At 47.6% G+C, this 27,905-nt stretch overlaps 1 protein-coding gene across 2 annotated transcripts; it reads left to right on the plus strand.

Moving 5' to 3' along the window:
* The first annotated feature begins 815 nt into the window (after positions 1 to 815).
* On the plus strand, positions 816 to 27,525 carry UBE2D2 (ubiquitin conjugating enzyme E2 D2). Of its 2 annotated transcripts, none has more exons than XM_034066626.1 (7): positions 816 to 1,197; positions 10,294 to 10,357; positions 15,185 to 15,216; positions 15,308 to 15,385; positions 15,474 to 15,579; positions 23,917 to 24,010; positions 25,870 to 27,525. In XM_034066626.1, exons 1-7 carry the CDS (start codon positions 1,174 to 1,176, stop codon positions 25,913 to 25,915), a joined length of 444 nt encoding a protein of 147 aa, XP_033922517.1. In that variant the 5' UTR covers positions 816 to 1,173; the 3' UTR covers positions 25,916 to 27,525. The 2 variants fall into 2 exon arrangements, with proteins under 2 accessions (XP_033922517.1, XP_030901200.1); XM_031045340.2 differs by lacking the exon at positions 816 to 1,197 and adding an exon at positions 8,395 to 8,421.
* The last annotated feature ends 380 nt before the right edge of the window (positions 27,526 to 27,905 follow it).

Genomic DNA, 27,905 nt, shown 5'->3' on the forward strand with positions numbered 1-27,905 from the left:
CACCTCCCTCTATGCTGCCTGATGGGTACTGAGCCTCATGTTCTTCACCCCACACTGTGGTTGTGGTACTGGAGATCCATCACTATTTAAGCATGTGTGATGGGTTAAAGCTTTATTACACAGCCATGCCATGGCCTACTTCATGTGCTTTAACCATGCATCCTCTCAGGCCTAAAAATGAATTAAATCAAATCCCAGACTGGTTTGGTTTGGAAGGGACCTTAAAGCCGATCCAGTTCCAACCCCTGCCATGGACAGGGATGCCTTCCACTGGAGCAGCTTGCTCCAAGCTCCGTGCAACCTGGCTTTGAACACTGCCAGTGATGGGGCAGCCACAGCTTCTCTGGGCACCCTGTGCACAACCCCATGGCATTCGAAAGAGCATCTGCGGCCTGGGCCCTATCTCCCGAGGCGGTTCCGTACACGGGCTGCCGGGTCCCGCCTGAGCCACCAGGACCGGGCCCAGGACCGGACCCGCCTCAGGCCATCCCCATCCCCACAGCGGCGGCGCGGCCGGAACTTCTTCCCCTCCCGTCTTCTCGCGAGAAGGCAGCGTCATGAGCGTGGAGTCTACTTCACAGCCACCGCCGCCGTCGTATCCTTCCGCGTTCTCCCCCTCCCCCTTCTGGAGAGTTCTGCACGGCGGCCGCAGGACAAATAGTCCCACTACCCCTCTGGCTATCCCCCCAGCTCCTCCTTCTCTCCTGCCTGTCTCTCCCCTTTCGCTCTCGCCCCAGCCTCGGTTCGCTTCCGCCCCGGTCTTGGCGGAGGCCTCCGCGCCATAGAGCAGTAGCAGAGAGCGGCGGGGGTCGGTGCGCCGCGGCGGAGTGATACGCGGAAGGCCGGAGAGGAGGCGCCAGTGCATAAAGGGTCGGCGGAGGGATGCGGTAGGAGCTGCGGTACCGAGCTCCAGCGCAGCTGCCAGGGAGCAGCGTGCCAGCCCCGGCCGCCGCAGGCCCCCGCCCGCCGCCGCCTCCGGGGGGGCCCCTTCCCCCTCCTTCCCTTCCCCCCCTTCTCTTTTTCCTTCCCCTCCCCCTTTTCCCTCCGCTTCTTTCCCCCCTCTTTTCTTCATCCGCGCCACCTCCGCGCTCCTCCTCCCCCCCTCCCCCTCGGAAAATAGTCCCCGCGGCTGCCCCCTCCCCGCCCGCCCCTCCTCGCCGCCTCGCGCACACAATGGCGCTGAAGAGAATCCACAAGGTAAGAGGAGGGTCGGGCTGGGCCCCGCCGCTTCCCGCACCGTGCCCGCACCCGCGTCCGCCTTACATAACCCGGCACGGCCGCCGCCGCCGCCCCGGGCCCGCAGGACGAACCGGGGGGGGGGTGGGGAAGGCCGGGCCGGGCCCTGCCCCGGAGGTGCGGGGACTCCTCGGGCCTGCCTGAGGTGGGGGGGAGCGCCCGGCTCCCGTCAGCGCTGCGGGCCCAGGGGGTTTTGTGCGATGCTCCCCCCCTCACCCCCCAGCTCTGCCGGGGCCTTGCCCCGGGGCTCTCCCCACTCCCGCCGCAGGCGCGGAGAGGCCGCGGGCCCTTCCGAGGCAACGTGGCCCCAGGGCCCGGGGCCGCGAGGGGGCGCCGGTGGCGGGGCCTGGGGGTGGGCAGCGGCCGTCGGCAGCTGCTGCGGCGGGGGGGAAGCGAGGGGGGGGTCGGTGCGGGGAGCGGGACACGCGTGGGGACAGCGGAGGAGGAGCCCGGGGAGCGGGAACCCGCCCGCGCTGCAAGTTCTGGCGTGGCCGGGGCGGGAGCTCCGCGGTAAAAGGGCCTTCTCCTCCCTGCTCGGGGAGCGCAGAGCTTGTCACCGCCGGCCGCAGTGGTGCGGTTTGGTGTTCAATGGAGCCGGTGCTGCTCCACAGCCGGAGTCAGCTGGAGGCTCACAGGGAGAGGCAGGCGAGGTGCCTGCTCACGGAGCAGGAGGGTGTTGGTTGGTGTCTGCCTTCCTCAGGACAGCGCAGCTGCTGAGCCCCCTGAGGGCTGGAAACTGTACTTTGCTCCATCATCGTTCTGTCTCCTACCTGGGAAGAGGGTTATTGCAGTACACTTCCATTGCCTTGGTGAGTCAGGCAGGGAATTTATATCCTCTTCCTCATTAAGTGTGTAGCTGTCCGTTTGGAGCCTCCCTGTGAGGCTCAGATGTAGCCGTCAGCCCAGTCAGAGGGTTTCTGGTCTCCATTGCTGTGTAAATCTGGTTTTGGACTAGAACCAGCTGTGAATCCGGTACTTGATATGTAAGATCAGTGTGGCAGCTCTGTTTTGCCCCATGTGCAGTGTTGGGCTGTGTGTTGACCTCTTTGCTTTGCTTGTAGGTTATCTTGAAGTTTCGGTGAAGCTTCATGTGTCATTCTAACTCAAATTAAAGATGAGGTGGAGAAGAAAATAGGAGAGCTTGAAGGCTTGTGTTTCCTTGAGGAGTAGGTAGAGGTGGGAAGGGAGGATTTGGAGTATTGTTTCTGTGTACTGGAGTTTCCAGATGAGTATGTGGTAGTGGGTTACATAAGGAAGTTGTGCTCTGGCTGAGTATTGCTTGTCTGAAACACTGGTAATCAGTGATACCCATTACACTGCAATGACTGCTGAAGGGGGGTCAGTTTGGCTGAGGGGGATTGGGGGGGATGCGTGGGTAGTGCGAGGCTTCAGTGGGGAGGGTCTAGCTTCTATTGGGAAGCAGGAATGCTGCTTTAGTGCATGCTGGCTCTCAGCATTCAACACTCGAGTCACTTTTGTTTCTAGTCTGTGGCTTTGAACAGGAGAGAAGCTAAATGTGTCGAGTCTTTGTTACCATTGGGTTCTTGTGGACTGTGGCTGTGTGCTGCTTGTGAGAGATGAAGGATTCTCAGGGATAATGGGAACTGTATGAGGTTTGGAGAGCGCTCAAAGCCTTGGAAAGTAGTGAGAGCATTGGCAAAGCAGCTGTGTATATGGAGCCCTGCAAAGTCCCAAGTGTTTCAGTGGAGTATGGTGGCTGTTGAGGAGGTGATGAGGCTATAGGCAACATATCCAACCAAGTATGTGAAAGGAAATAAACCCACTTACTCTGGTGCTTTACCAGTTAGACGGGAGTTAAGCTACAGGCTAGAAAGGAGCACTCTTAGATTGAGTTACTGTGGCTGCCTCTTAACTACTTCAGTGGGAATCACTCCCTGTTTACACCCCAGCTATTTTAAGCCTATGGAGAGGTTAGTATTGTAAAGTTTTTGTTCTGGTGTCTGTGTGGAGTGACCAGCCCTGCCAGGACTACAGGGGATGGGGAGTGTCTGACCTTTGCTGTTGCACCTTGTGGCAGGAACAAAAGCCTGCAGAATGTGGATGGAGTGGAAATAATCCCGGTAGACTTGAGCACAAAGAAGCAATGGGAAGGAAAGCTGCTGCTCAGGCATTGTAGGAGAGTATTGTCAGCCTTGTTCAGGTCTCAAGCTTGCCACTGCCTCTTGTGCTTGGCCACTTACTGTGAGGTTGTCTCCCATCTCTTTGTGTCCTTGGGTAATACGGGGTGAGAACTTGGAAACAAGCAGAAAATCTCAAGAGTAAACATTTAATACAGTGTTACCCGGGATGGCCCCCTGCATGTTGAACTCTCCTGGGCTGGAAGAGGGGCAAGACAAGGAGTTCTTGGTGGCTGTAAGTAGTGTTGGGGTGTGAGGCAGAGCAAGAGCCTTGTGGTCTGTCTCCGTATGTCTCTGGTTGCTCTTGGGGTTGTCCAAAGACTCAAGATGTGTCCACGTGAAGCAGCAGCTGTTCTTCAAGTAGATGCTCCAAAAGAGCTCAAGACCAGAGGTCTGCTGTCGAGTTGCTGCTTTTGTTATTCACTGCAGTCTTCCAGCAGTCAGCTCAGGCACTTCCTGGTTTGCAGGTGTCAAACTTGGAACTCTTGTGAGAGATGCTTGGGTTGTAAGTAATGACAGCAGCCACAAGTGTGGGGGGGAACAGTGAAGAACAGCTTTGTTGTTACTTTTATACATACATAATAATCTATTTTGATGGGTATCTGTTATAAGAAGTGCCCTGAGAAGCTATGCAGAGGCAGGATGGGGGTGACACTGGAGGACCATTGCCAGTGGCTTCTGTTTCAGGATTTGGGCTGAAAAAATTTGGATTCAGCACATCCCTATGTATGTGTATCTTTAGGAAATGCATTGCATGGCATGATATGCCACAATTACCTGTGAGCGGGCAACTGGGGCACTGCTGGGAGGTCACTGAATGAAAGAACAAGTAAAAGCTGAGTTTACTGTCTCCTGTGAGCTGCCCAGTAGGACATTGGTGGACCTGACAGAATCCTGGAATCCCAAACTGGTTTGTTTTGGAAGGGACCTTAAAGCTGATCTGGCTCCAAACCCCTGCTGTGAGCAAGGACCCCTTCCACTGGAGCAGCTGCTCCAAGCCCCTGTGTCCAACCTGGCCTTGAACACTGCCAGGGATGGGGCAGCCACAGCTTCTCTGGGCACCCTGTGCCAGCGCCTCAGCACCTGCACAGGGAAGAGCTTCTGCCTAAGAGCTCATCTCAGTCTCCCCTGTTCTGGCAGGTTAAAGCCATTCCCCTTCTCCCGTCCCTACAGGCCCTTGTCCCAAGCCCCTCTCCAGGTTTCCTGCAGCCCCTTTAGGCACTGGAACTGCTCTCAGGTCTCCCCTTCAGGAGCCTTCTCTTCTCCAGGCTGCCCCAGCCCAGCTCTCTCAGCCTGGCTCCAGAGCAGAGCTGCTCCAGCCCTTGCAGCATCTCCATGGCCTCCTCTGGACTTGCTCGAACAGCTCCATGTCCCTCTTGTGCTGCTGCCCCAGAGCTGGATCAGGGCTGCAGGGGTGGTCTCCTCAGAGCACAGCAGAGGGGCAGGATCCCCTCCCTGAGCTGCTGCTCACGCTCTGGGGGTGCAGCCCAGCACAAGGGGGTGTGTTCTGGGCTCAAGTGTTCACTGAAGCTGGGTCCTGGGGAGCTTCTCAGCCAAATCTCGAAGTTCTCCTTGGGACTGCTCCATCCAGTCTCCCCCAGCCTGTACAGCAAGAGGGAATTGGACATGGCAAGCTGTGCTTCAACCCTGCTGAAGTAGAATGCTTTCTTGCAGCAGAGGAATGGTGGTTTATAATGTAGAGACGCAAATAGCAGGTAGTGCTTTGCAGAACTGAACTGTATATTCCACAATGAGGTCCTTCTTCACTGCAGAAGATGATGGGCTTGCCTGTATCCCAGAGCTGCTTGACTTGAGATGCTACAGTATCACTTTATCCAAGCCCTGCCCCTGGCTGGGCTGTGTCAAGCTGCTTGGCAGGTTGAGCAGTGTTGGTGATGGTATGTGTGTTACCTGTGCTGAGCAGGGCTGGTGTTTCTGTGCCTGTAGCTTTACAGTAACCAGGGGGAACAATGTGGTGCTTCTGTTCCGGCCTCTTACTGTGTTCAGGGAGCTGCCAGCACAGCCCATCTGTGTCCAATCTCTTGTGTGTCCCTAGTACACAGAGTATTAGTGGAGCTCCTCTTGGCCAGCCAAAGCATTTGATACTTGGATTCTACCCCAGGTGGAAGTTACACTTTGCTCTTCCTGCTGTTCAGGCTTTAACAGAGCAAAAATGAAAGGTGACAGTTGCATCAGAGCTTGTTTCTAACCTGTACCTTGCTTATTGCTGTATTTCATGCAGTTTGACTCTTCTTGTGCTGCTTGTCTATCTTCTTGACTTCTGTAGAATCCTGAAAGAAGTAGCTCGGTGGATTTCAAGCATTGAAAAAGCAGATTTTTTTCAGAGGGAAAAGGATTAATGTCTTTGTGAAGACTCATGCTTCTGCTCACAGGGATAGGAGCCTTAGAATGCAGATGCTCTGGAATCACATGAGTCCTGTAGACCAGCAGAGCACCTGTGGGTGGTGTGACCTTGGTGTGAGCTTGGCAAGTAGAGTGGAATGTGTGGTGGGTTTAAGGCCTAGATTCCATATTGCTTGGCACTGCTCTGTTGAGGACTGCTATCAGTTCATAGTTAAGTGGCTGGAAGCTCCTTTTTGGTTGGCTAAGTCCTGATTTCGTAACACAGCACTTCACAGGAGGGGGTTAGGGGCTTCAGGCAGATAAACTTGAAGTCAGATTAAAAGCTTGTTTCGCTTACAGCTGCAACCTGAGGCAAAGATCAGGCTTATAATCAAGCTAATGATGTGGTCCCTGAGTAAATTACATTTTGAAACCAGTTCAAGCTGGAGTAGGGATGAAAGACTGTGGAGCCCAAGCTGGGAAGGCCTTTGGATAATGTCTGGCTCTTTGGAGGTGCTCAGCTGCTGTGCAGGACTGTGTCTGGGGTCTCTTCTGTCTCCCAGCATTGCTGCCACTGACTACTAAAGTGTGCTGATGTTTTACTTGCTTAGTAGGCTGCCTCATGGTTGCCAGTTATGTTAGTTATTCTTTCTGGAGGCTGTATTAGCATTCATTAATCCTTAAAAGCAGTCCTTATTTTCTGGCCAGAGCAGCTCTTATCCAGGAGTATGTTAAATGGGGGAGAATTGTTGTCTGGAGGATCGAACTTGAGCTTCTTCAACAAATGGATTTGCAGTTTACAGTTAAAACTTATTACAGCTTGATGATAACCTGAGACATGTGCAGGGTTAACATTTAAAATAGGACTTCAAATGTTGGTGTTTCAAATGCTTTAAAAACTTCTTGTGCATCTACCTGAGCAAGATGCAATTTGAACACCATGTGCTGGCTGCTGAGAGGTGCTGCTGGGAGGGGGTGGTGTGGGTCTGGGTGAGACATGGCACTGGCTGTCCTGTGTGCTTTTGAGGCCTCACAGATGCCTTTTATGAGGGGGTCTGTGGGATGGTCTGAGAATCACGCTCATGCTCACCAGAGCTCACGCTCTGGGGGTGCAGCCCAGCACACGTGGGGGGGTTCTGAGCTCAAGTACACACTGAAGCTGGGTCATGGGGAGCTTCTCATCACCTTACATTTCAAAGTCCTTTTTCTTAAGGCTGCTCTCAATGCAGTTTCCCCCTTCTTTGTGTTTGCCAAATGAGGTTGCAGGAAAAGGCTTTCCTGGAAGCGTTGTGTAGGAGTTTATTTTGTTAGGAACTTAAAAGCAGGTTTAATTGTGCTCCGAAACCTAAACAGCAGTTTCTTGTGTGAATTATGTAGCTTTCAGTACACTGGTTCATGGGTGTAATGGTGGTGGTGTCACTCAGCTTGGCCTTTGGGTGAGACACCCTAACCTTTGCTTTGCTTCCGCTTCCTCATTTTTGCTGAGGAACTAACACATAATTTGAGATGGATCGAGTTCATGCTATGATGTGCAGTAGTGGCCCAGCACAAGGGTGTTTTGCTGTAGGGGAGGTGGCAGAAATGGTGAGCTCTGTAGGTTGGCCTTGCAGTCTCAGGGTGAGGTCACCTCCTGGGAGCTGAGAGCTCAAACTGAGACTTCAGCTAAAGGCCACTCTAGTCTTAACTTCAAAGTTGCTAAAGCAAAACCTTCTGCATGTGCTTAAGGCTCAGGAGCTGTCCTGGATGGAACTAGCTGTGGCTTTCTTCAGGCCTTGGCTTAAAATCAGTGTTGTCAAGATCAGACTTGATCATTGACCAGAGCACAGGCCTTGCAGCTTTGGATCTGATTCATGTAGTAATCATAGAATCAGCCTGGTTTGGATTGGAAGGGACCTTAAAGCACATCCAGTTCCAACCTCCTGCCGTGGGCAGGGACACCTTCCACTAGAGCAGCTTGCTCCAAGCCCTGTCCAGCTTGGCCTTGAACACTGCCAGGGATGGGGCAGCCACAGCTTCTCTGGGCACCCTGTGCCAGTGCCTCAGCACCCTAACAGGGAAGAACTTTTGCCTAATGTCTTATGGCTGGTTTGTAGATGATACTAAAGTGTCATTAACTCCTCAACGTATTCTGAGTTCTTGTTTTCCTCTGGGGTTGGTTGGTGTGAGTTACAAACCAGCTGGTCTCAGTGTCCCCCAGCAAGTTCTGGAAGCAAAGACCTTGCCAGCTCTGGTGTGCTTGCAGGACCTTGGAAGCTGCACAGGAGTTTCCAAAAGGCAAAATGCCCTCTTTGTCAGATACAAGAGCTTGGCACTGTGCTGCAGCACCAGCTGCTCCTCTGCATTTGTGCCTGGGTCTGTGCAGTTACCATTCCTGCTCTGAAACCTGGCTCTGCAGGTCTGACAGGTGAGTGAGCATATGAACAGCTCCTTAAAGCTGTCATCTGTGCCCTGTGAGAGCTCCAGCGATGTGCTCATCTCTTGGGTGTGTAGAGGCACTGCTGTGGCTGGTACCTGCACTCCAGAGGTGGCTCATGCTGGTTAAACTTTCATGTTGCCACCCAGGTTGCTGGTTCTACCAAAACCGAGGCTGTTTGTTGCAGGGCCTGGAATTGAGGGTTATTGCTAAACTTCTCCAGTGTGAGGAGCTTAAAGCCAGGAATGTACCATCTGAATTTATAGAGCAGAACCTGAAATGCAGCCTCAGGTGAGTGCTGTGTCACTGAGACAAGTTGCGTGAGTTTGTTGTAAGTCATTTCTTCCCAGGGAGCTGCTGTATGCAGCCTCAGAAAACCAAAGTATTCCTTCTAACTGGAAGTAAAGAGAGGAGTACTTTGATGAGAAACAAGTCTGTTACTGCCTGAACTTCATTGGTACCTCTGCTGAAGTTGTGAGACTTACCTTGGGTACCACTGAAGATGTGTTGTGCCATCCAGTCTGGTGGAACAGGGGGATGGAGGGTGTCAGGGCAGCTTTGGGGCTGTGTGTTCTACCAGCTGGTAGTAGGGAAGGGCCCTGCTGGGTTCTTAAACATAATCCATAGTAGGTTGTGATCCTGTGTGGAAAATGTGGGTTTAGTTGTATTCTTGAGTCTAGTGTTTATGTATAAAACAGGAGTGAGGTGATTGAGAACAGGTAAGGAAGGGAGGTTTAGGTTTAGATGTAGGGGTTTTATAGCTGTGTTTGGAGCTTTGAATACTGTAGCATTAAGTTGTTTTTTCCAGCAGATTGGAGTCAGTTGCATTTGGAAAGGTGACTGTACTATCTACACCTTCAGAAGGAGCAGGGCTATTCCAGCTTTTCAGTTTTTATACCCATATTTCGACATTGATGCATGTGGGTATTCACTGAATTCTGTGTGGCCCTCAGGTGCTGGCTGCGTGTGTCTGTGGGTGCTGGTTCCTTTGCTGCCCTGGCTACATGGGCTGTCTCTTGGCCTGCTGAAGCACAGCACAGGCCTGGCTGCTGCTCTGTGGTTCTGAGTCTGGCACTGACTAAAAGCTTCTGTAGCACATGCACTTCTCTGGGTGGAGGGTGTTCTGTTGCTGAGGGTGATACTTGATCTATTTAATGTTCTGGAGGTAAAACAGGTTGGCAGTGCGTGAAGTGTGCTGGTGGTGGTGGGGAGAGAGGGGCTGTGAGTGATCTCAATGCTACCATGTACTTGCAACCAGCAGGTAAAGAGGGGATCCTATTTAGCTAATATTGGCTACTCCAAACTGCCATGTATAACTGACATCTCCCAAGGGCTTTCGCACTTTGGAGGGGGTCTGGAGGTGCTCTTCATGTTCAGGGGGCTCTTCAGCAGGTGCTGCATGCTTAATGTCTGCTCCTGTCCAGGTCCATGCTGAACCGTAAAGTGCAGGATCAAGCTTTACTTGGGTCAGCGCTGGGAGGAGCATGAGGCAAGCTTCAGCAGTCTGGGGTCAAGTCAGGAAGGCTTTCAGATGGGCTTCTCAGAAGTTGGGAGCTGCTGAGAGCAAACCCAAGCTGTGTCTGCTCTGCAGTAGTCATGGCATGGGGAGCTTTCTCTCTATTGCAGGACAGTCTGGGGGAAATCCTGAGGTTACCTGTTTGCTGTGGGGCAGTGTTCCCGTCTTGTGACAGAAGAGGGTTTGGTTAGCAGTGACCTCCCAGTTCTTGGGAAGTAGAAGCCGGAACTCCCAGAGATCATCTGTTCATGAGCTAGAGCCACCCTGGAGTTGTTCCAGGGCAAGGGATAAAGTCAGGCTGATGCTGAGGTGTTGGATTGAGGCCATCTTCGCTCTTAGAGATTGTAGGATATGTAACACCTTGGGAATACTGGGATCTCCTAAGTTCTGCTTTCAGTGAAAGCAAACCTGACAGACCCAATGGCTTGATAGGGATTGTTGTGACTTAATACTGTGTGGAATCCTGGATAGATAACTGAGGCATGTGCCAAATGTATTACCTGGGTTTAAGATGCATCTTTGCTTCCTGGGCTATTTTGTGATTTCAGGAAACTCACCAATGTGAGCTTCATGGTCATGAGCAGGAGTGATGGCCAGAGTGCCACCAGTAGCTCCTTTAGTGCTAACATAACTGTTGTGTTTTTCAGGAGTTGAATGACCTGGCACGTGATCCTCCAGCACAGTGTTCAGCAGGGCCTGTTGGTGATGACAGTAAGTATGTTACTCTCAGCAACCCGCTGGCTCCGGCTTCTCCTTCTAAGATGGGATGTCCAATTCCTGAGCAAGGAGAGCCCACTCCACATACTAATCTTAACTGTATTGCCCTTCTGTATCTAACACCTTCCTGTGTATCACTGGAGATCTGTGTTACTCCTGTGTTATTGATGGAGAACTCTGCACTGAGAACATCTTAAATTACACTTTTAGAATTAACTGTTCTGGCACTCACAGGATGTGATGTTACTGCACTTCAGTAGCTCTGGGGCCCAACCAGCTGCACACAGCTTCTGAGCTACTTTGGTATCTGAACTGGATGTGGTGTAGTCACATCCTGTAGACATAAAAGAACCTACTCCTAGCACTAGATGCTACCACAGCAAGGTCAGGGTTAACTGTAATTTAGGAGTTAGTTAACACTGTGTTGTAAGAGGGTTACATGCAGTCCTTGGTTGTAAGAGGTTAAAATGTGAATGGCAGGAAGAAGTTACAGCTTAACTCATAAACACATTAGATAAATTTATTTATTATTAATTTTTAGGCAGGTTTTCACTAAATTTGGAATTCTGTTTGTGGCTTTCTCCATAAGCAAAATCAGGATGTCTGCACTGCAGAATCCCAGACTGGTTTGTTTGGAAGGGACCTTGAAGCTGACCCAGTTCCAAACCCCTGCCATGGGCAGGGACACTTTCTATTAGAGCAGGTTGCTCTAAGCCCTGTCCAGCATGGTCTTGAACACTGCCAAATCCTGCTTTGGTTTGGACACAGCTGCTTAGGTATGAGATAAGGAAGATCCACCTGCACTTCCTAAAGCACACAGTGCTGTTACATGTGAGGTCTGTGCTCAGCTCAGTTGGTCCTGCCAGCTTCCACCTAAGGGTAGCCTGGGACCATATCTGGCCGTTCCTGTGATTGTCTGGTGTGCGATTTGAAGTTGTTCTGTCCCTTTGAAGCTGATAGGTGTGTTAAAGAATAAGTTTTTTTGTTTCTTTGGGTTTTTTCCTGCTTTAAAGTCCTACCCTGACTTTGTTTAACTCACTTTTATGGCAAGAAGATCTGCTGTCATCTTAGAATCACAGAATGGTTTGGGTTAGAAAGGACCTTAAGATCATCTAGTTCTAGCCCCCTGCCATGGGCAGGGACACCTTCTTGTGCATGTGTTTTTTTACCTAGCGAAGAAGGCAGGACTTGACTTAATGATGTTTATATGGATGCTCCTTAATATTGTAGGTGATGTGCACCACTCTACTTTGATGAGCTGTGAGTAAGGCAACTTAAATGCTACCTTGTGCTTTATGGTGGTTTTCTGTGATAGGCATTTAAAGTACAATGGCTTGCGAGCTCTGTGCTCTCCTCCACGTTAACCAGGGTCTTACACTTTCTGGTGAACTACGTTTTATAGCAGCATTAAGCTCTTGGTCATAGCTTAGGTGAGCAAGACAGTGGGATGTTTGTGGTGAGGCAGAACACTTGTGAATTTGTCTTGTGCTTTATAACTTGACCATGAGCCCTGGGGTGGATTCAGGTACCTGCAGTGGCACTTAATGTATAAAATGCCTGAGATCAGGGAATCATAGAATCTCAGATTGGTTTGGGTTGAAAGGACCTTAAAGCTCATCCAGTTCCAACCCCTGCCACAGGCAGGGACACCTTCCACTGCAGCAGCTGCTCCAAGCCCCTGTGTCCAACCTGGCCTTGAACACTGCCAGGGATGGGGCAGCCACAGCTTCTCTGGGCACCCTGTGCCAGCGCCTCAGCACCCTCACAGGGAAGAGCTTCTGCCTCAGAGCTCATTTAATCTCCCCTCTGGCAAGTTAAAGCCATTCCCCTTGTCCTGTTGCTATAGTTCCTGAAGAGTCCCTCTATGCAGCATCCTTGTAGGCCCCCTTCAGATATTAGAATGTGTTTATGCTCTTTCTCATAGCAGTGCTGCTGTGTAGAAAAGGCTCCTTAAGAACACTTAGAAGCTTTGGCTGGGATGCATAGAACTTGCTGTGTGATATGGGCTCTCTGACAAGTGTGCTGTTGGTGAAGAATCCAAGCTCATGAAGAGGGGATATATAAGTAGGAAAACCCTCTAACTAAGCACAGAGCTCTAAGATGTGGTATCTTTTCTCAAAGAAAAAAATTAGCTGCCAAGATCTTTCTGAATCATTTCTGAACTCTTCAGAAGAGAAGTGTTAATGGAAATGTGCACATTTCTATAGATACCTAGGATAGGTTAAAAAAGGCACTTGAAACCTGAGAATGATAGCACTGAAAGGAGTGCAGACAGGACTGAGAGGTAGAAGCTGTGTTTGGCTTTGAGGGTTTCAATAGTAGTGTCAAACTGCTTCTGGTTACTGCGCAGCTTAGTTCTGCTTTCCAAATAGTATTTCAAAGAAGCTAATAGATTCATGGAAGAGGAAAGACCAAATTGTAGAGCCAGCGTGGGGCAAGTGTCCTTTGTGCCATGGTAAAACTACATTGCAGTTTCTAAGGACTTCTCAAGAGGTGATGGAGACAGCTTGTCTGGTGGAAGAGGTGGTAACATAGCTTACCAAATGCTTATAATGAAAAGTTACTACAGAATTCAGAAAGCTTTAAAATAATATTCAGTTCTCTTCCCCATGGCACCTTTCTGAAGGATCTCTAATAAAAGACTTTGACTGCTGAGTGCAGCACTGGGTGTGTGTGGCAGTGGGTAACAGGCAGCAGCAGAAAGGTACCTTTTCAGAGTCCCTGTGTCTCAGTTGCCTGGTCAGAATGCCAGCCCTCTGGGTTCAGAGTGCTCATCGCAATTGTCCTGGATGTTTGGAGACATCTAAAGCTGAGGTTAGACAGGGACTTCCCCTGAGTCTGGAGTGGAGCTGGGGGGGAATCCAAACAAACCACACTTCTGGCTTGTAAGATGCTAAGATTCACTGTGCATGCATTTTTCTTTCTCCCTGCTCCTTGGGTTTTAGACAGTAGTTGGTTATACTGGTTTCTCGGAGTGCAGGGCTGTGCAGGTTAAGGTCCTGTGCTTCGTGAATCTTGCAGTATCTGCTGATGCCTGTGAAATTCCTGGTGGGTTTCCTGTGACTAGCCACAACCTTTGCTGCTGGGTTTCTGCTGCCCCTGTGTCCTCTTGGGTTTCTCAGTGTCCTGCTACAGGTGGTGGGGACTTACTGTGAAGCTGTCTGAACCCTTTTAAAATGGGTGAACACTACATAGGAACACATGGAACCCCAGGACGGTTTGGGTTGAAGGGACCTTAAAGCTTATCCATTTCCTGCCACCTACCATGGGCAGAGATGCCTTCCAGTAGGGCAGCTTGCTTCAAACTCCTGTGTCCAACCTGGCCTTGAACACTGCCAGGGATGGGGCAGCCACAGCTTCTCTGGACACCCTGTGCCAGTGCCTCAGCACCCTCACAGGGAAGAGCTTCTGCCTAAGAGCTCAGCTCAGTCTCCCCTGTTCTGGCAGGTTAAAGCCATTCCCCTTCTCCTGTCCCTACAGGCCCTTGTCCAAAGCCCCTCTGTAGCTTTTCTGTAGCTCCCTTAGGCACCGGGAGCTGCTCTAAGGTCTCCCCAGTGCCTTCTCCATGAACCCCTGCCTTGATTTCCTGACTGTAGAAGGTAGTTTCTTAGGAGCTGCCTGATGTCACCAGCTGCAATACCCTTTATACCAAACCTCCTGCTCTAACCAGATGCTCTTTTCTCCTTGCCTCAGCAGGGCTGTTCCTGTTCTATTTTTCCTCCCCTCCTTGTATGAGATCACTCCCATGTATGGGAGTATGTATATTATGCCTGTATCACTTGTAATTACAGCCTGCTCATGCTTGAGTAGAACAGGCAGTGCCACTCTGGGCCCAAGCTACTTTTGGCCAAGGCAGTCCTGGAAGCTGTAGACACCAGTTGCAAGTTAAGTACAGAGCTGCAACTCTGTGGCTTGAAGACTCACCTTGCAACACCTGGAGTCTTGTGTACAGTTTCCCAGAAGGAAACTTTGCATGGTACTAGTTCACAACTCATATATTACGTTGGTGCTCCTTGCACAGGTTAATGTTAGAGCCTTTGGAGAACACCAAGAACTTCTTGCCGTGCCTCATACAGATTAACAGCTTTGGTTGTTTTCCTTGTGTTCTGCAGCATAACGACATTCTCCATGAACCTTCTGTATTACCACATTAAGATGTTCTCTTGGACAGATGCATACGAGTGAGACTTGATTTTTGTCCATTTAATCTGAAGTGCTTAACTCTGGTCTCCAGTGTTGAATGGAGACCATCAGTCCTGAATTCTCTTAAGCCTTGTATTGCTTTGTGCTGTTTTCATAAAATCTTGAGGCCTCTGTGGAGGCTAAGCTTCAAGATTCAGTCAAGATACCACTGGCTTAGGTTATATCTTTACATATGGTACATACAAAGCTTAGGCTAACTTTCCACTTGACTATGGATCTGTGTAGGAGACATCCTGCCTAACAAAGGTGTGAGGTCATGCTTGCTCCAAGAGGGCAGTTGTTGGAAACATGGCTTTGATTCTGGTGTTTCATTGGAAACTACAACTCTGAACTCACAATTCTGAGGGTGAAAAGCTGACTCTTCACTGCCTGGATGTGTTTTGTAGGGGGTTGTTTTGCAGGGCACATGTGTGAGGTACCACAGCAATCTCCAGGGTGTGTGGAGCAAGTGGCTGTGGAGTGTTGGGTACTTCACTCTGTTTAATTCTCTGGCTTGCTTCCTGCAGCCTTTCAGAAGGCTTTGTTTTTAAAATTAGCTTCTCTGTGTTGCTTTGTCTGGAAGAAAGTAGTTCATTATCTGAGCTTCTCCAAACTGAAGTAAATCTTTCTCTTTTGCAGTGTTCCATTGGCAAGCTACAATAATGGGACCAGTAAGTATGAGAGAATTGATGTTCCTAGCTCTTTCTCATGAGCCTTCTTGTACTAGCTCCTCAACCTGCAATGTTTCTTTCTCACTAACAGAATGACAGTCCCTATCAAGGTGGAGTATTCTTCTTGACAATTCACTTCCCAACAGATTATCCCTTCAAACCACCTAAGGTGAGTGCCTTGTGCTGGAAATCTATTTATTGCTGTATGGTGTCATGTATATTTGTGAGCCTACACTGAAATTCTCCTTCTTCTGCAGGTTGCATTTACGACAAGAATCTATCATCCAAATATTAACAGTAATGGCAGCATTTGTCTTGATATTCTACGATCACAGTGGTCCCCAGCACTAACTATTTCAAAAGGTACCTCCAATGCTCATTGAATTTTCCTCTGCTGAAATGATTTACCCACTTGGATTTAGAATGTAAAACCTGCTCCCATCTCCTGAGTTCCGTAGTCTTGTCACCTCACCTCAGGGTCTGAACACTCTGGATTTAAAGCCAGAGATTAAACCTGGCCTATGTCAATGGAAGATTGCAGACCAAGTAAAGGATGGAGGTGAACAGCTGTGGCTTTGAAAAAAACACTAAAGCTGCTTGGTTCTTGGTTATCTTAAGGGGAACATCAAAACTCTCATGTTGGTCACTTTCTAACAGAGCTTTCAATGACAGGGACTACTAAAACACACATTAAAACTTAACTAGCTTGCACTGTCTTAATATTCAGCTAAAAACATCTTGGTCCCTGTGAGCTCTGTTAGCTTGTGGGTCACTGGAATCCATCCTTTGCCTGCTAGAGCAGTATTTATGTTTAATGTAAATAGGAGGCTTTAAACACATAGAAAGAAGACTTGGGTTTGCATTTGACTGATTTTTTTTTCTGGCTGTTGAAACTGTAGATCAAGCTGTGGCTATTGAGGACTAGTTTTGGATCTCTGTGCATGGACTGTATCTTGAGCATTCTATTTCATAGCTTCACAGTGTCTTTGTAATTAAATACTGCAGTTATCTCAGTTAATTACAGTATCTTCCTTATGGTGTCCCAGCCCTGTGAGGTTGTCCTGTTGCTTATAATTCTCTCCAGCCACATGTGATGTTCCTGGAGACTTCTTGGTTCAGACATATGGCTTCTGATGCCCCTCTCTGGGACATCATAAGTAGCTCCCTTTTACTGAGCTCATGGGTGTTTCAGCCTTCTCTGTCCAGCTAAAGGCTTCAGTTTATAGAAATAGATGGAAAGGCAAAAGAGTATTTTGAGTTGTCTGATATCAGTGAATCTGCTCTTGCGTGAAGCTGAAAGAGTGAGTTTGAAAGAGCTGAAGAAGTGGTGTCAGAAAAGGGGGAGTGATTGCCAGGGTGACACAGCTTTCCTTACAAGTGCTTCCTGTCAGGTACTGGCTACTGTTAGAAGCATTAAGTTAGTACTAAGTCCTGCCATCCATTGTTTTTTGAGTAAATTGCCATATGACTTGTTAGAGTGCCATAGTTGGAGGTGTGTAATGTGTCTCGCTTTAGAGAGGCTGAAATGACTGTATAGGCATATTTAAAGATACTGGAAGACTGGAATTAGGAAAGTTGGAAGATGGGGTAAGAACTTTGGAGGCCAGTTAAGGGCATCAGTGGACTGCCTATGAATGGCTGTTAGCTTTAATCCTACAGTGGTTTGGGTTGGAAGGGACCTTAAAGCTCATCCAGTTTCAGCCCCCTGCCATGGGCAGGGATACCTTCCACAGTGGAAGAGCAGGTTGCTCCAAGCCCTGTCCAGTGTGGCCTTGAACACTGCCAGGGATGATACATCCCTCACAAAACACGTCTAAACTTTCATTCTGCAACCCAGATTCAGTTGGGATGTGCTTTTAACATCTGTTTTCTGCCTTGAATGCCTTTTTATCTTCCTCAAGCTGTATCCTTATGGCTTAGTTGGTGTAAGCCGTGGGATCAGTGTGGCCTTTCTGTGCTGCTCCCTTTTAAATGACAGTGCTACTTCTTGGTGGAAAGACTGAGAAGTCATATCAGTGCTACTTCATCATCCCAGTGAAGTGGTAAAGGTGGGGTCTTGGCTGCTTACACTCTGGAGGATTGTGGGTTGCTCCCATAGGCTCTAACTTGGGAACCTGCCCTGTTTGCTAGGAGAGGTATTGCAGGCCTGAGCTTGGGGGCTATGAGCAGTTCTATTTCAGACCATTAAGTAAAGAAGGAACTTCCCCTTTGTGAAGTTGTTTAGAGAGGGAGAGCTCTTGGACAGGGTATTAGAGGTGACTACATGTTGGGGTCTTGTTCTGTCTCTCAATGTTTGTCCCTCCTAGGCCTGTTAAAACAGGTTCTGAACATTGGGAGTCTCAGTAGAATAGCTAACTTCCTTGTATTAATTCTGGAGTAAGTGTTCCTTAAAGAATACTTAGTGGAGAATAAATAATCTCAAAATACAGCCTTAACCACACCTTGGTGGTTAATTTAAACTCCAAAGTTTAAGCAGAATGTCTAGGCTTAAAAATGTTACCTTAGAGTCTGCATAAATAGGAATCCCCGTTACCTTTAACAGGAGAATAAAGAGGCTTAACCCAATTACATCTGTTGTCAGTCATTTTTGGGGAAATCCAGCTTGTTTCTGCTTTTGGTGGGTGGATTGGCAAGAGTTTAGCACTGAACTTTAGTAGTTCTCCAGTAAAGATCAGGCTGACTTAGTCTGTCCTGTCCCAGCTTCTCCCCACTGTGCTTTGTAACTCAGGAGTCTGTGTGGAGTTCACACTACTCAAACTCTTCCATGCCCAGTGCAGTGGTAATTTTCTGGGGTGCTGCTCTTAGAGGTGTTAAAAGTGGCTTCACCGAGGCGTACTGGGTGGGAATTCCCAAGTACCCAGCAACCTAACTGAACTTGCTTGGCATGGCTTTGTCACACAGTCTTTCCACATGTGCTGACTTAGGGCTCTAAGGGAAACTTTAATTCTTGTAGTCCACATGTCTTGCAACTTCAGTGTAGCTGCCTGGATGGCTTCCCAGGGATGCTGTCCTTGCTAGAAAGGAGGCTGCACTAGAGGAGTATTGCTGGCGGCTGGATGGAAGTGATCCTTCCCCTCTGCTTGGCACCTGTGAGGCTGTACCTGGAGCATGTGTCTGGTGCTGGGCTGCCTAGAACAAGGCATAGTGGGGAGAGACCAGTGAAGAATCATGAACATGAAGACTGTAGCATCTCCCATTGTGAGGGCAGGCTGAGAGAGCTGGGACTGTTCACGCTGAAGGGGCCCAGGGGTTCCTGTTGATGTGTATAAATACTTGAAGGCGCATGGATGACAGAGCCAGAGATAATAGGCACAGGAGGATCCCTCTGAGCATCAGGAAACACTGAGCACTGGCACAGGTTGCCTTGGGAGGTTATGGGGTCTCCCATGTTGGAGATACTTAAAAGCCATCTGGGCATGGTCATGGGCAGCCTGTTTAAGCTGACTCTGCTTGAGCTGGGAGGGTTGGACAGGATGATCTCTAGAAGACCCTTCCAACCTCAACCAGTTTATGATGCACTGCGCAAAACTTTACTCTCTTGTCACCAAATTGTTGAACTGACTTAGCAGGAATTCAAGTTGCTGTGAAGCAAGAAGTTTAACCTGCTCAGATTTAAAGTTATACTTCTGTAAGAGTAGATTAGATTGCTAGAAGAGTTTGAAATGGGGCTGTCATTAAGAAATAGGATTTTACCCAAGCAGAGTCTGGAGTTGGAGTTTACTCAGATACATCTTGCCCATTCATAGTTAGAAGCCAGTTATTTGGTCCTTAGCACTTGAACTTGCTGGGCAGTGCTGTGTTCAGTCCTGATTTAATGATACAAGCTTCATGTTTGATACTTTGACAGCTCTTTGCCTCAAAAGCTTCAAGGGTCTGGGGCCTGGAACTCCAAAGCAGTGATTGTAACAGCTGAGACTCTTTGTAGGAGTCAGGATTCCTGGTTTTGAGGGATAGAGATGTAAGTGGTAGTGAACTGTGATTTGGAGGCTCTTGGCTGTTAGGCTGCTGATAGTTAGCAGAGGAGGAGTCTCAGCTGGGGTGAGAAATAGGACAGCAGGATAAGGCCTTGGAAGCAGAATTAAGAGTTGCTCAGCAGCAGGGTTATGTCCAAAGCTCAAATCTATGCTAGCAGAGATGTTTCATAATCTCCAGAGTACCAGGCTCCATTAAACCTGAGCTGACAGACTGTTAGTTTCATATTCAGAAATGTGGCTGGATGAGCTGGATTGCAAAGCCCAGGTCTGTCTGTTGGAGCCTGGGGCCTGATCTCCAGGGGGGTGACAAATTGTTCTCCATAGAAAGAACTTAGTGGCTAATACTTGTCATTCAGCTGGGACAGAGCAGGCAGGATGGGCTACCTCAGTACTGAGAACTGATGATACTGCCATGGTGGTGAGGAACTGATACTGCCCTGTTTTATCTGGCCTGCTCTATGGCAGTGTACAAGATTTTGATCGTATGGTGAGGCACTGGCAGAGAAGCTGTGGCTGCCCTATCCCTGGCGGTGTTCAAGGCCAGGTTGGACAGGGGTTGGAGAAACCTGCACTTGCAGAAGGTGTCTCTGCCCATGGCAGGGGTTGGAGCTGGATGAGCTTTAAGGTCCCTTCCAACCCAAACCAGTCTGGGATTCTATGATTATTATTTGCCACCTGATGACAGATACACAGCCTGACCCAAGAAATGATCTGGCCCTTCTGGATAAGTTCCCCACAGTTTCTGTATTGGGCATGATGTGCTGTAGTATGGAATATCCCTTTGGCTAGTTTGCATCAGGTGTCCTGCCTCTGCTCCCTCCTGGCTTTTTGTGCCCCTCGTCACTGGCAGAGCATGAGACACTGAAAAGCCTTTGATCAGGGTAAGCACCACTGAGCACAACTAAAACATGGGTCTGTTATCAGCATTAGTCTCAGGCTTCAAGCCAGAATACAGCTCTGCACCAGCTTCTGGGAAGGAAATGAACCCTATCCCAGCCTAAACCAGGAAAGCATGGTGGGGAAGTAAAAGCAAAACCAATTTTGGAATGAAAGGCAGCTTTCAACTGGCAATGTTTTAAGCTGCTAGATATTTTCCAACAGACTGGACTGCGTTGACAGTGAAGAGCAGAGAAATAACTCTGTACTTGAACCCATGGGAAGTGAAATTTATCTATTTTGCTAGTACTGATAAAAACTCAAACTTATATCCTGAACAGTGCACACTTGTGCTGCTGTGCCCCTTCCAGTGAGATTCAGAGGGATGTTGTCAAACTACTGCCACTGGAGCAGCTTCACCAGTGGCCATGCAGGATGAGCAGGACAAGGTGTAAAAACAACATCACGTACTCTACAGGAACTTGTCCAACCTGATCCTGTGGTTAGAAAATTTGATTAGTGAACTACTTTTTAATTGTCATCTTCTAATACTGGAGTCATTTGACTTGGAAATATCAAGGTTTTGCAATGGAATTAGTTGCAGTAATACTTAATGCAGAAGGTGGTGGTCTGGTGACTTTGTTCCATACTGTTCAGTTACTGTGATGCATCAGAGAACTCCCTTTATGCAGCTGACATTATTAAGAATCACTTCCTCTTTCCTCTTGCACTGAGCTCCTTAAACTATAAAGTTACCTTGTTCTAAGAGGGTTTTTGTAGTGGTCTGGAGGTTGCTTGTGTTGGTTGGTCTATAACACATGTATATGTGCAGCACTCTGGTGGGATTCTCAAGAGAGAAATTTCCGGAATGTAAGTTGGACAAATAGCTGGGCTCAGCAGGCTCTTAAAATTAAACCAGTTCAGGTAACTCAGTGAATGTTTTTCATACTGAGGCTATACTGATAAAAAGGGAAAGATGTGAAAGTGAGAGCAAGGGTGATTGAGAGTCAGAATGGTTTGGATTGAGAGGGACCTTAAAGCTCATCCAGTTCCAGCCCCCTGCCACAGGCAGGGACACCTTCCACTGGAGCAGCTGCTCCAAGCCCCTGTGTCCAACCTGGCCTTGAACACTGCCAGGGATGGGGCAGCCACAGCTTCTCTGGGCACCCTGTGCCAGTGCCTCAGCACCCTCACAGGGAAAAAGGCTTTTGATTAATGAAGACTCAGAAGATTTGCTGTCACCATTTTTATTTAGTGTTTGGAGGGATACTGCTTATAAAGTCAGTGAAGTGCTGAGGAATGAAATCTAGAAATCTTTTTGGAGTGGTTATATTGACAGAATTCATCAAAAGAGGGGTTTAGCTGCTGGTTAAGTTCTAACAAACCACAGCCTTTTTCTTCTAGTAAGAAGTGCCAGTGGCATCTTTATTTAATGGCCAGCAGGTAGCAAGGATACACACATTGATACCTGTAAACCGAGAACTAAACCTCCAAGACTAGAACAGGGCTTATCTCTCCCTTTCTTCCCCTCTTTGAGGCAGACTTGCATCTTGCTGGACAAAACTGGTTTGTGAGCAGCATCATCTGCTCTGGAGGACACAAAGCAAGTCCTGCTTATCCTGGTGCCCATGCTGGCCAACAGCTGACGACCACCTTGTCTGATCAGTGCTTTGAGGAGATCTTGGGGTTTTGTAAGGCTGATGGGAGCTGCATGAGTAGGAACTCCCACCTGGTACATTGAGTGATGGGGAATGGGGCAAGATGGTAGTGAGGGAGGACAGGGAGACCTGGACAGATTTGCAATGGTTCTGCTGCCTAAAGGGTGATCAGTGTCATGGCAGGAGGTTGGAACTAGATGGTCTTGAGGTCCTTTCTGACATAAGCTGTTCTATGACCTTGTTCTGAAGAGTTTGTGGCTGTTCAAAGACTGTGGTAAGATAAAACTTGAGGGACAGCTGAGGAGAACACTTTGGGTTTCCTGTGGTTTCTGTTGAAGAGGGGATGGATGGTAACTGCTTTACTCACCAGCTGGAGAAGCTTCAGTGACCAAAGCAGTGCAGTCTGACAGATATAAAGAAATGACCTACAGGGAATTAGCTGAAGAAGTGAGAGTTTTGGAGCTGAACTGTGGCAGCAGCTGGGTGCACGATGGGACAGAGATTCCCATTGCTGAACACTAATGTGAGTTTTACTCAGTGTACGTGAAGGGAAGACAGTACTGAAGTTGATGGGAAGTGCTACAGGTGTTAACCCAGGCTGTGTCCCTTCTAAGGGCCAGCACTGCAGGAGTAGTAGCATCTACATGCTGCAGCACAAAATTAGCATCTGCACACTCTGAAGATGTATTCTGAGGAGTGGCTGAATAAATGGTCTGAGTGTCAGTGGATGGTAGAGAATAATAAAGCTCTTTAACTCCCAAGTGTACAGGAGGAAATGGGGAACAGGAGGAAGAGGAGGTTCTTCATTCTAGAACAAGAAATATGTTCACTTACATCAAGAACAATAAGTTACTAAACTTATTCTAGAAGCTTTTAACATTAAGTTGATAATTCATTAGTGAAGGGACTGCAGAACCCTTCAGGAAAAATACCCTTTGGAAAACCAAGCTAACTGGGTGCTGGGTGCTCTCATCACTGCACAGTGGAACTTGCTTTTTGTCCCACTTTAAAAACCATTTCCACTTCCAGTGAATTTCAGACTTCTTTTTCCCCCTTCTCTCTGTCTGGTCTTTGGTTTGTGGCCTGTTTTAACCTACCATAAAACCCACAAGAGTTCTGGGATGGATGCTGTTCTCTTTTCATTGTCAGCTGTGGTCTTCCAGCACAGAGCTCTGCCTTCTGCTCTGCAGCACAGTAGCAAGCAATGGAAGTTGAGCAGATTCCTGTTTAGTACCTTCAAACTTTGAACTGCTGTCATCTCCAACTTGCTTGGAGGATGCTCTGTGACAGCTCTGCTCTTCTGCTGGTGGTGGAGGCACATATGGAGTGGCACTGTTTGCTTTTCTCTCAGCCTGTTTTAATCAATACAATGAATGTTTGGCGTTTCTTGGAGGGGGGACAAAGATGTCCCTGACGTGCCTTGTGGAGTGTTGTCCCAATATGCTTTGCTTATAACTTCCTGCCTTTACTTTGGTGTGAACGTAGGAATGTGCATGTGCTATTTGTGGCTTTGCAGGCAGCCTCCTGACTCCTTACATGGAGGAAGATTGATGCTGTGCCGAGCGGGATGTGGCTTCTGGGATACAGACAGCACATATTTATAGTGAAACTTGAAAGTTCAGGGCTTGGTGGTTGGCAGGAATGCAGTACGCCATGCTGGCTTGATTCATTTGGAATACTATAATACAGTTAATCCATCTCAACCTTTCTTATGCTCAGAAAATAATTGGATAAAGTCTTTTAATTCTCTGCAAGATGAGTGTTCTTGTAGCTGTGAGCAGCTCATGCCTCCTTCATCTCATTGGACCTGGCTGCTGTTTGACTCTTGGTGTTTCTGCAGGTCATTCACAGTGAGGTGGTTTAGGGAGAGGCTGAATTTCAGGTGCAAAAGCAAGGATGTTTTCTGGGGAGGCTTTCAGCCTCTGCCTTGTGATTTACAGCTGTGCTCAGCTACACCTGTGCAGGAGGTTACCTGTTGTGATGATAGCTAAAAACTCAAGACCATGCAGAGTTGCACAGTGAAATGGAAAGGATCTTTGTTCAGAATCACATGGCTGTATATGTGGCATCACTGCTCCTTGGCTATTTGAAATAATGCTAATTGCTAGAGGGAAAGCCATTGCATGGGCTAACTTCTGGAGGTGTCTTCAGTTGCATTTAAACTCTAATTCAGTATCTCTTTTTCTCCCTAGTACTTTTGTCCATCTGTTCTCTGTTGTGTGATCCCAATCCAGATGATCCTTTAGTGCCTGAGATTGCACGGATCTACAAAACAGATAGAGAAAAGTGAGTATGGAAGCCAAAAAGCATGTAACGTGTGACAGAGCAGAACCCACACTTCAATAGTAAAGGGGATCTGAAAGGATCTGCTTCTGGAAAAAGAGTGTGAACTTTGGTTTGCCTTTTTCACTCTGTGGTCTCTTCAGAGATGTTTTCCTCCCCTCCCCCCTTACTTGTAATACCAGTATGTTAACAGCACTGCATTGTTGTAGGACAAAGGTGTATATGCCAGAAGTGAAGGGTGTAGAGGTCTTGTACTTGTGTGGTTTTATTGCTGCATCTTTGTTCCACACAATGGTCTTTCATTAGTGTTGTAGCAGTTAATTACAGGTTTGCTTGATTTAATGAAAATGGGAAGTGAACAATGCAAATCTGGTTGATCTGGAGCTTTGAGGTGAATGTGACCAGCTTTGCTTTCCCTGCCTGCTGTAACCCCACATAACCAGCAGAGGGAGAGCAGGTTACTCCAGTAGGAGAGTATTTCCACGGTCGCTATTGGTGATGGAATCATGCGGGCAAAGGAAGAACAAAAATACCATTTTGTCTTAATTTGACAACACAAGGGAAGAACAAGTGGTGTAGAGGTGGGGTAGGAGGGCTCAGAGCTTCTCTGGAGTAAACAACAAGAGTAGAGAGAACTCTAGTGCTGATGAGCACTTTGAAAGCACCAGCTTCCTGAGCATTGTAAGCACATTTCTACCTTGCTGTTACCTTTCAGTTCTGATCAGTAGTGTTTATTTTCTGAAGCTACATGATCATCTGCGGAGAACAAGGAAGGAAGGGAAAATGACCCACAGACTTGCTTACTGCATACTTGGGAAGCAGTGTTAGAGGAGTTCATGCAGCCTGGTTTTAATGAGAGCTGCAAGACAAGCAGTATGTATTGTGAGGTACAGCTGATGGTGACTGACAGCACTTAATGTATGCAGGGCTTTTTCTTTTTTCCCCCAAATAGGGAAATTTAGTACTTAAACATGAGTGGACTTGCTTCTTGAGTAGTCTCTGAACAGTGATGTGAAGGCAAGAGCATTTGCTAAAGTGCGTCAGGTTCTTTAAGCTAAAAAATGTTCTTTAAGCACAAGAGCCAGCTCTGCACATAGCTGGGAGACCTCTTGCTTAAGTTCTTTAGCTTATTCTTTCTTAAGCTTTTTGTACAAATCCTGTACATAAGAACAGGATAAAAAGGTGTGACAACAGAAGGCAAGGTGTTTTTATTCTTATACAATAAGCTTTTGGTAGTACTGCTAACCACAACTGCTTTGTTTTACATAAGAATCCTGAGCTGCTTCTACTAGTGGCTCTGGCTCTGAAGGGCATTTGGGTGGAAAAGCTACAGGTGATTTAGGAAATAACTGTGTTTTCAGAATAAAACCAAATCCTGTTGGATAAGTCACTGTATCCTGGTAGCTATCAAAATGGCCAAATTCAACATTTAGCAAGAAACAAGGTTGATGGGGTTTGGCAGCTGAGTAGATGCCAGGAGCTGGGATTTAGTTTCCAAGGGAAGAAGAATGAGGTGGGATGTATTAATCTCTCTTCCAGAGTGCCAGGTGCCTGCAGTAATAGCATTGCCAGGGATGCAGTGGCTGGGGGCTGGGAAAGGTGCAGGTGGAGACTTCCTGAAGATTCCTCAGCTCTGTTTTGTGGCTGGAATCACAACCATCTCCTATCCCTGTTGTCAGTGGGACTGGTTACTTCTTTTCCATGAAGTACTGTGGGCTTTCTGCTTTCCCCTGTTTGTCTGATGTTTAGTTTGCTCTTAGAATTTATGCTGGAGAGAGTTTAAGCTCCTGGCATATGTAGATTGATGAGTTGAAACACTGTTTGTATGCTCTGTTTAGTAACTCCTCTCTTTGTACATGCAGGTACAACAGAATAGCTCGGGAATGGACTCAGAAGTACGCGATGTAATTAAAGAAATTATTGGATAACCTCTACAAATAAAGATAGGGGAACTCTGAAAGAGAAAGTCCTTTTGATTTCCATTTGACTGCTTTCTATGAGCCCACGCCTCATCTTCCCCTGTGCACATGTTTACCTGATACAGCAGTGCTGCGTGTTGTACATACTTGGAACAACAAAATAGAAATACTGTATTTCCCCGTACCAACATTGACTCCTAGCAGAGAAGTGTGTGTGTGAAAAGCTGGTTCTTCAGTCATAACTTTGTGAGCCTAAAAGCATTCCCTCTTGATTTAAATTGGGTAGTAAAATGTGACAGGAGAGTGATGGTGGAGTTCAGATTTCTAGGGACAATGTTGCTGGTCCGTGAAGGATTTTAAGTGGAATCCTTTTAAACTCATAAGTTATGAAAATCAAGGTGAAGAACTTGAAGCTGTTTCTGTATTCATTTTATTCTGAAGGACCTACACCTTAGGTAAATGTTATGACCAATGAGAGAAACTGTACCCACATCCTGTGTTTAAGGTCTAAGTTTAACCGGTCACCATTTAAATGGATTGGAGCTATTAGTGCATCAAGTGATGTTGATTTGTTTCAACTCTCTCCCTTCCTTCATACTTCTTTTGGTTTGTATGTGGTTTCTCAGTTAATACCTAGCTAATAGCTCTTATTTTTTTTCTTAAGTTTTTTAACTGCTTAGGTCTTTCTGGATGTAAGGGTAAAAATCCATTTGACAGACAAACTTGTGTGTATTTAAAGACCCAACTGCTCCCCTGGAGCTTGTACGTTCAAGAATGATTAATCTGTGTAATAAACTGATTACTACAGTCATTACATATAACTTTGTGTGAATAGGCTTTTACTTTTAAGAGCAGTTTGTTACAGGCTTAAAGCAAACTGGTGGATTTCTAAACCTCTTGCTTTGACCTATGGTTGAGTTTGAAGGCACGAAGCAGCTTGGCTTGATCCCCACGTGCACCTGGATGAGACAAACATAAGCTTGAGCACTTCCATGAGATCAGGATGTGCCCTGTGCCAGGAACCTTGACTGTTAAACCAAATCAGCAGTTCCCCTAACTGAGAACGAGTGACATTTTACAAAGCCTAATGGTATTATTCCCACTTGCATGGGACCTAACACAATGCATATGTACTGTAGGTAAGTGAAACCTTATGTAACTAAAATAATGGATGTAAAAGGGTAAAAAAGAAAAAATCTACCAAACACATCAGCACAAACTTTCATAAAATGTAGCTTTTACAGAATTACTTTGCACTAAACATTTGCAAATGTTCATTCAGTTTGAAACTGTACTTGTATGTGTCTTTTTTCTTTTTTTTTTTTTTTGAACAAAGTCTTCACTTTAGTGGAAAAAAAATGTAGTTTGGAACTTGTTTTCTTTGTATACAAGTGTATTTGGCAGCAACGTTGGTGTGACAGTAGGTGAGTCTGCAAGTTGATCTCCTTCCTCTTATAGTAGAATTGTGAACAAAGCCATCGACTGAAGGAGAGGCTGTAGCCTCCAGCCCTCCAGCCACAAGGGTCTGTCCCACCCATTTCCAAATGCATCTTGACACTTGCACAAACAAGGAATAAATGTCCACTGCTTTTGGTCTAACTCTGTTCCGCTTGTCTCATCTCTCAATGGCCTCGTGTGCTCAGCGCTGGATGTAGGTGTGAGCAGCGTGTACTGGAGTCCTCTCACAGCAAGCTAGTCACCCAGGAGCTGTGTGCTTCGATGCGTGGGGATGGAGCAGAGCTTCAAGTGAAGAGAAATGGAGCATGTGGCCATGTTCTCTGGCTGGTTGACATTGTAGGGGTGGCAGCTCCAGGGGAGGGGAGGAATACTGCATGCAGGAATGTCAGCTTGGGAATTGGATCATTGTAAACCCTCCGTGCTCTTGTGCTGTGCCTCAGTGTGTTTCTGGCTTTACTGGTTTAGAAGCAACTTGTGGCCTGTTGAAGTGTGGCTCTGGATAAAAACCTGTTGACAACAAC

Source organism: Melopsittacus undulatus, chromosome 10 (assembly GCF_012275295.1).
Source record: "Melopsittacus undulatus isolate bMelUnd1 chromosome 10, bMelUnd1.mat.Z, whole genome shotgun sequence".
Classification (NCBI taxonomy): domain Eukaryota; kingdom Metazoa; phylum Chordata; class Aves; order Psittaciformes; family Psittaculidae; genus Melopsittacus; species Melopsittacus undulatus.

Excerpts from the sequence above, each read along its gene's own strand:
- UBE2D2 (XM_034066626.1), top strand. The coding sequence starts at position 1,174 with ATGGCGCTGAAGAGAATCCACAAG. Across the intron at positions 1,198-10,293 it reads CGCTGAAGAGAATCCACAAG|GAGTTGAATGACCTGGCACG; the intron begins GTAAGAGGAGGG and ends TGTGTTTTTCAG. Across the intron at positions 15,580-23,916 it reads AGCACTAACTATTTCAAAAG|TACTTTTGTCCATCTGTTCT; the intron begins GTACCTCCAATG and ends TTTTCTCCCTAG.